The sequence below is a fragment of the Penicillium bovifimosum genome, assembly GCF_028826915.1.
Source record: "Penicillium bovifimosum strain IBT 22155 chromosome Unknown utg000008l_segment0_segment0, whole genome shotgun sequence".
Lineage (NCBI taxonomy): Eukaryota > Fungi > Ascomycota > Eurotiomycetes > Eurotiales > Aspergillaceae > Penicillium > Penicillium bovifimosum.
Window position 1 is genome coordinate 1,208,464 of NW_026622717.1, and position 6,962 is coordinate 1,215,425.

At 53.8% G+C, this 6,962-nt stretch overlaps 3 protein-coding genes across 3 annotated transcripts; all 3 read left to right on the forward strand.

The window, feature by feature from the left end:
* Nucleotides 1-815: 815 nt before the first annotated feature.
* N7515_010139 (uncharacterized protein) lies at nt 816-1,216 on the forward strand (the record flags this gene model as incomplete). Its single annotated transcript, XM_056670882.1, has 2 exons — nt 816-902; nt 1,007-1,216. 2 exons carry the CDS (start codon nt 816-818, stop codon nt 1,214-1,216), a joined length of 297 nt encoding a protein of 98 aa, XP_056517255.1.
* A 666-nt stretch (nt 1,217-1,882) lies between these two features.
* Nucleotides 1,883-2,618, forward strand: N7515_010140 (uncharacterized protein; the record flags this gene model as incomplete). The annotated part of the gene is made up of 2 exons (XM_056670883.1): nt 1,883-2,092; nt 2,451-2,618. The coding sequence occupies 2 exons, from the start codon at nt 1,883-1,885 to the stop codon at nt 2,616-2,618; spliced, it is 378 nt and encodes a 125-aa protein (XP_056517256.1).
* A 3,486-nt stretch (nt 2,619-6,104) lies between these two features.
* Nucleotides 6,105-6,609, forward strand: N7515_010141 (ABC-2 type transporter-domain-containing protein; the record flags this gene model as incomplete). Its single annotated transcript, XM_056670884.1, has 2 exons — nt 6,105-6,349; nt 6,402-6,609. The coding sequence occupies 2 exons, from the start codon at nt 6,105-6,107 to the stop codon at nt 6,607-6,609; spliced, it is 453 nt and encodes a 150-aa protein (XP_056517257.1).
* Between the last annotated feature and the right edge of the window lie 353 nt (nt 6,610-6,962).

The window sequence follows — 6,962 nt, forward strand, 5'->3', positions numbered from 1 at the left end:
TAGCACCACTGTCATTCCACCGAACAGATCGCTCTGCTGCCTTATCCCCGCCCCCAATCCCTCAAGGCAGCCATCGTTCCCTTTCAGACGAGCCGCGAGGAACGGAGCTCCCCCTTCGAGGTGCAACGTCTTGCCCATGAGCACCGTTGCTTCAAGGTCGCATCGATGGCAACATGTCAGACAGTCACCATGTCGGACGTCCTCTGGAGCAGCCCCGAGCCCTTCAACCGGGATACGAAGCAGATTGAGATCCTTGTGGGACGAGTGCCCATCACTTACTGCTCAAATGCTTGCTTAGAGCAGACACACTAGCGCCACTCATTGTCGTCGACGAGCTTCCCACTCACTCCCGAGGTCTCTGTGCGAGGTATCCATCGCACCCTGACGGCTCGTGATACCCAGGGAATGCTTATCTGTGGAACGGCGTCCCCACATCAAGAACGTTGGGTCGTCCACATGGCCCCCCAGCCACGTCATGAGCAAACCGCCGAAACCCAGCAGCTTCTGTTGAGGGTAATGACAGGTCCGAAGGATGCGGCAGTGAGCTCATGGCAGGACTCGACACTACCGGCCTCGCTCCATCCGAGTACTCCGAACGGCAATTGGAGTTCTCGGAATGGCCAACCGCACTCCCGCGCAAAATCACGTCGGAGAACTTCATCAGCTACACTCATCTGATGTAGGTACGTCTGCCCCCATTCAACCCAGATGCAAATCAAAATGTGTGATCAGCCGACTGACCCCTTCGCTCTTCATAAGAATGCATCCAGTCGCAGTTTCTCGGTCTGTAATTCGGACCGAGAGGTGTTCTGTCCATGTCCTGCGGCGAAGTTGCGCAGAACCTAACAGTTTCAACGCGATCCTGCTATAAATACGGCAAGGTCGTATACTCCGAAGAGGTGGTAAGTACCATATCCTCGTCTGAACCAGAGGGAAGTGCCCGAGCTGATCAATCACTCATAGTGCTCCCAGGACAGTCTCCCGTAGGCTTTTCTCGCACCGATAGCGCTTGGGAGAGCAACGCATCAAAATCGTCGCCGATTGTGCCACCTCCCCTCCCCTAAGAAACGACTCCACGGAGGTTTCATCCAGTGCCGCCCCATCAGCCCCTGTTGCCGTCGAACGTCCCTACGATCCCAGCGACCCAGACCCCAACGATAACGGCCCCGGCAGTCTCGGCTCCCGACCCGAGTCCCCGCCTATCAGAGATAGATGAGATAGAATGCTCATCTCTGCCACGCCGACGCAACTTATCCATTCCTTAGTCGCGGTCGAAGATGGAGAGGGAGAGGCACCGAAGAAGAAGGCTCACTCCATTCCGGGACCGATGCCGGTGATGGGAGTGGTCGCTGCCCTACCCTTGACTGCTCAGCCATCCCCACATACTGAGCAACTCTGACCATACGAAACTCGGTGGAGAGCCTCAATCACCGCCCTATGACACAAACGGATGTGGACAATCCGGGCGTGAGATACGTAGTCTCGGATAGTGTCCGCGGGCTTGGCAGATTGTGCAGCGCAAGGCGGCGAGAAACAGAGACCCGCCCCATCCTGCCGGACGGTGTCCCGCACGCATACGTCGTCTCCGATGGACCGATCCCGTAGAAGCGTATATGTCCCCTCTGCCTGAAGGTAAGAAGGGCGACGACCCATGCTTCGAGAGTTCTTCGGGAACCAAGGCGATCACCTCTTCCTAATCTGGTACGCGGTCCCTCCCTGGTTGGGGGACAACCCGGATACTGGTGCGAAGCTGCACACTCGGCCTCAACCCACGTCGGTGATGGGAGCTGTCGCCACCGCACCTATTGACTGCCCAGTCGTCTTCCGATAATGTCTCGGGCTCGGCAGATGGTGGAGGTCTGCAATCTGGATTCGTCAAACCATGCGTCGACATCGCCGTGATGACGTGACTCCTTTCGACCCGGTCTCATCGCTCTGTGCCCAGTGCATCATGGCTGAGGAGGCCGACATGGCTGAGAAGGCCGCCATGGCTGAGAAGGCCGCCATGGCTGAGAAGGCCGTCATGGCTGAGAAGGCCGCCATGGCTGAGAAGGCCGTCATGGCTGAGAAGGCCGCCATGGCTGAGAAGACCGTCATGGCTGAGAAGGCCCTCATGGCTGAGAAGGCCGCCATGGCTGAGAAGGCCGCCATGGCTGAGAAGGCCCTCATGGCTGAGAAGGCCGCCATGGCTGAGAAGACCGCCATGGCTGAGAAGGCCCTCATGGCTGAGAAGGCCGTCGAGTCCACGATACCTCGCCTATCCGAGGATGGCACAGCTAACACCAAGGCTGCGCTCAATTACCACATTCGTCTATGGTTGACGATTGCCAAAGAGCACGACAAGGTCCCGTCTCACGTTGCGGAATTTGCCTTCCGTATCCTCGTCCACTTGGTGGCATGCCAATGCCAGGTCGTTAACGACGAAGAAAAGGCATGGTTGAATATTGGAGGCATTCATTGAGGTCTACCGGCGCGCATACCGCATTAGGTCTGTAGACAAGATAGTTGAGCATGTTCGAACCGAATGCTTGGGCGGCCCGTCGCTGATCTGCACCATGCTGATCAATGCAAACACAAACCGTCGGGCAGGGGGCCTCCGCTCCCTCCACTGGCACTAGGTGCCACAGATCATTGCGATTTTCTCGTTCGTGAACTGGAAGGGACATCGACTTGAGGAGGCATCTCTTAGCGGAAAGTCGAACACGGAACCACTCAAGATGCCCAAGGGGCCAAGAAGCCTGTCCCTTACTGGTGAGGTGACGTGTGTGGGGCTGCCCTACCGTCGACTGCTTAGGCAATTTGGGGATAGTGTCTCGTGCTCGGCGGGTACGTCCCTGGCAGATGGCTCCGAGCACATAAGTTTTCTGGTCAATGAGGGCATTCTTCTACCACGTCAGGGGGATAGCGTCTGGGATGTCTACGGGAATACACTGCGTGTTTTTGGCACGCAGGAGAGAATTGTGAAACTGGGGGAGGTGCCCATGAAAGAGGAAGATCAATACCATCGAGAAGTATGGAAGACGACCCAAAGGAGAGCAGCAGCCGATGTTGACTTCACGTCACAGCCAAGGACATTATGGGAATTGTGGCGTATCTGTCGAGCCGCATGTTCATTCCGTAAACTTTCGTCGGTTCTTTGTTCCCATCCTCTCCTCGCATCATCTCCACTATATTGGAGCACCACCCGGAGTTCATAAATCCCACGCTGGTTGAGGCGCTGAAGAAGAACATGCGTGGAGAGTGTGGAGTGGGAAAAAGGAGATTGGGGGGGTCGACCCGGGTCGTGCTTGTGTTGACCCTAACGAGGGGAAGTTGGAAATGGTTGCCTCGCTGAGAGCTCCTTCCCTCGACAAAGCGCCAACCCCTTGATGGCCGCAGGCCTATATCGTTCGATGCTGCTGAGTTCTCCCTTGCAATCAACGCCTTTCCTCATTTCTTTGCTAGCAGCCCTCGCTTTCACCATGCCTTCCGGTTCCGGGTGGGAGTCAAAGTCAACCGACGATATCACTCGCATCCTAACTCTCTGTTGTCTTCGTTAAACGTGGCAACGTGCCAGAAATAACGGCTTGTTCCGAGGCTCGGCTGGTGCATGGGAGCTGCGGCTCAGGTGCCTGGGTGTAAGCAAGGGGCAGTAGGATCGGCCTGAAGACTTCCATGATATAAGCTGTGCTCACTTGCCTTGAGCATGTTGACTTTCTCGCTGCCTGGTGTATGGATAAATTTACATAGACCTACAGTCCTACTCCTCGTTCTTGGAGATAATTATCGTTCAGATGAATTCACGATATCCATATTCAAATCCCCATTCCGCGTATCACACTAATATAAAAGACTCTCAGCCGACGGAGTACATTATGACACAAATGTCTCATCCATCGTCTTAGCATTTATATCCGGCATATAAATTCAGCAGATTCCTGGTCTTTGCAAGAGCAAGTGGGCGAACCTACATAACGGTTTCTTGCCCATGTCAGTGGCTTGGTCGAACAGCAAGGTAGCAGAGACTAGATTAATCCTTCAACAAACGTGTGAGAAACCATCCGTGCTAAGTGCTAGATCAGTGGATCACGAAGATGAGAGATCTAGAATTGTCTGGGCACGCTCGGGCAATGACTCTCACGTGCAATGGATTATGGGTTAATGGGTTGGTCTTGTCCCATTACTCTGCATCCATTCTACACGGGGAGTGAAGATTATATTAGACAGCTAAACAGGTCACGAAGTCGGGTCAATTCATACCTCCCACAGTCTACTGTAGTGGCCGAGGTGTCGTTGCTCGATCTTTTAGGTTAAGCAGCCCACTGAGATCGATATTCCCATCAATATTGCGGATCCGGTTGTCATTCGCCTTCAACTCGCGGGGATGGATCAAGATTCAGAAGCCGTTCAATGTCTCAGTATCCTTTTCTAAAGCGTACTTCTCACAATGGGCAATTCGTGAATCGTAGTCTCGTATGGATAGGGCCATGCCAGTTGGCGGGAAGCCCACCTACCACGGGTCTGCTTAAGTAGATATTGACAACTTAACAGATGATTTTCCTCGATATCTTATTGGAAAAGGAACCGTACACATGTAAATGGTTTCGTGATAAGAAGGAGATGCTCCTCATACTGAGTTTGAATTGAACATACTGGTAAGTGGAGCAGTAGTCGTTGAATAGCCGCTTGGACTGCCCGTCATCCTCGTGGCACTCGGCCCTCACAATGCAGTCTAATTTGTGACACTCCTACACATCTCCTATTTGACTGCTTGTGCTCAAGCGCCCAACCTCTTTGCTCCCTCTGGTCTGATGGCGATGCTGAGTGGTACCTGCTGAATCGGCCCGTGTGCCTCAAGAGCACACAGCATTGATCATTCCCCTCTTCAATAGTTACCTAGTCTACGGAGTAATGTCTACTACTTTTTCACCAGAATATTGACAACACCAAGTACCATCCAGTAAACCATGCTCCTGCCCGAAACACCCATAATGCGGAAGGTAAGGATTATCAGCTACCCGTCTGCCGGACAGGGTGATTATCCCGCCTTGATAGACAGGAGTTGACCTAGGAGGGTTGGAATATGGACGCAATCGCGTTGAACGAATATTGAGGCGCAAAGTCTGACGAATTATAAGACGAAGACTGACTTACAAGGAAGCCCACTGTACGGTCTTTCCTGTTGATGACGAAGAGCCGGCCAAAATGGTCAAAAACACATTCAAGTATACAGTACGCTGCCCAGGTGCAATGCATACTTCGTTGAAACAGCGATTGACGACAGGTTACGGCAGATGGATATAAAAGAGGTTGGTGTGACAGGTTTGGATTCGTTTGTCGTTTGCATCCCGCCTGCATTTCGCTTGAATTGCTGTCGTATTTCGAGGACTTCGTTTTGACAATACCTATAACCAATACAGTGGGAATGCAGGATATGACTTACTTCAAATAAAGCGTCCACCAGGCGACTAATACGGCCGAACTGTGTATAGAAATCCGTTGTCGAGGTACCAACGAGTAATTATACGAGCCATTGGCCCCTGCAGCATGTACCTAGAATGTTGTTTGATGCGTTCACCATGGATATGATGTCGTCGTCAAGTGTGACGTGCAACGGAGCCTCACAGCACAATGTGCCACAACCCTCCAATGCGCTCGCCTTAAGCGGCCCGTTCATGTCCAAGATAGGAAGGGCGTATGTTGTTCCAAGGCTGTCATATTCAGTGCTCCACATGGTTGCTCTGGGGATTTGCTGGTCTCGTATTTTTCACGTGTTTGTCGTGCCCTCCATCCCTCTCACTATATCTTCCCCTTTCTCGATCCATCCCCCCATCAACCTTCAACATGCTCAAGGCAAGTGAGCACAGCTTATATCATGTAAGTTTCCAGGGCCGATCCTACTGACCCTCGCTTACACCCAGGAACCTGAGCCGCAGCTACCACGCACCAGCCACGCCTCGCGACAATCCTTTTTCTGGCACGTTGCCACGCTTGACGAAGACAGCGGAGAGTCGGATGGAAAGGAAGATCGCTGTCGTTATCTCCGACTCCCACCCGGCACCGGGGGCGGTATCTTCAAAGATGAGGCGTCTAGCATCAACTACCAAGGAATCTCAGACAAGCAGATGCGGAGTCAGTTCCGTGGTGAAGCCATCGACACCGCCGAAACCGACGTGCACTTCCCCCAGCTTTCCGTCGGAGATACCCTGAACTTCGCTGCTATGGCTCGCGCTCCCCGCAACCGTTTGCCGGGGGTCTCTCGCGACCAGTACGCGGAGCACATGCGTGATGTCGTCATGGCTATGCTGGGTTGTCTCGCTGAGAGGTCCTTCCCTCGCCAAAATGCCAAGCCCCTGATAGCCGCATTTCGGTGCCGCTGGATGGTGCCTCGGGGATGCTCACCCGTTTGCGCTCACCACCAGAAACTCCACGGACAAAATCGTTACCAACCCGGGTGTCCATGGTGTGGGTCGGACCCAGCATAGCGATGACGACATCCGCATGTGCTCCGCGTACTGGTCGCGAGAGACCCCCGGCAAACGGTTGCGGGGAGCGCGAGCCATAGCAGCGAACTTCAGGGTATCTCCGACGGAAAGCTGGGGGAAGTGCACGTCTGTTTCGGCGGTGTAGATGGCTTCACCACGGAACTGACTCCGCATCTGCTTGTCTGAGATTCCTTGGTAGATACCGCCCCCGGTGCCGGGTGGGAGTCGGAGATAACGACAGCGTTCTCCCTTCCCATCCGACTCTCCGTTGTCTTCGTCAAACGTGGCAACGTCCCAGAAAAAGGATTCTTGCGAGGCGTGGCTGGTGCATGGTAGCTGCGGCTCAGGTGCCTGGGTGTAAGCGAGGGGCAGTAGGATCGGCCTGAAGACTTCCATGATATAAGCTGTGCTCACTTTCCTTGAGCATGTTGACTTCCTCGCTGCCTGGTGTATATGAATGTACATAGTCCTACAGTCCTGCTCCTCATTCTTGGAGAT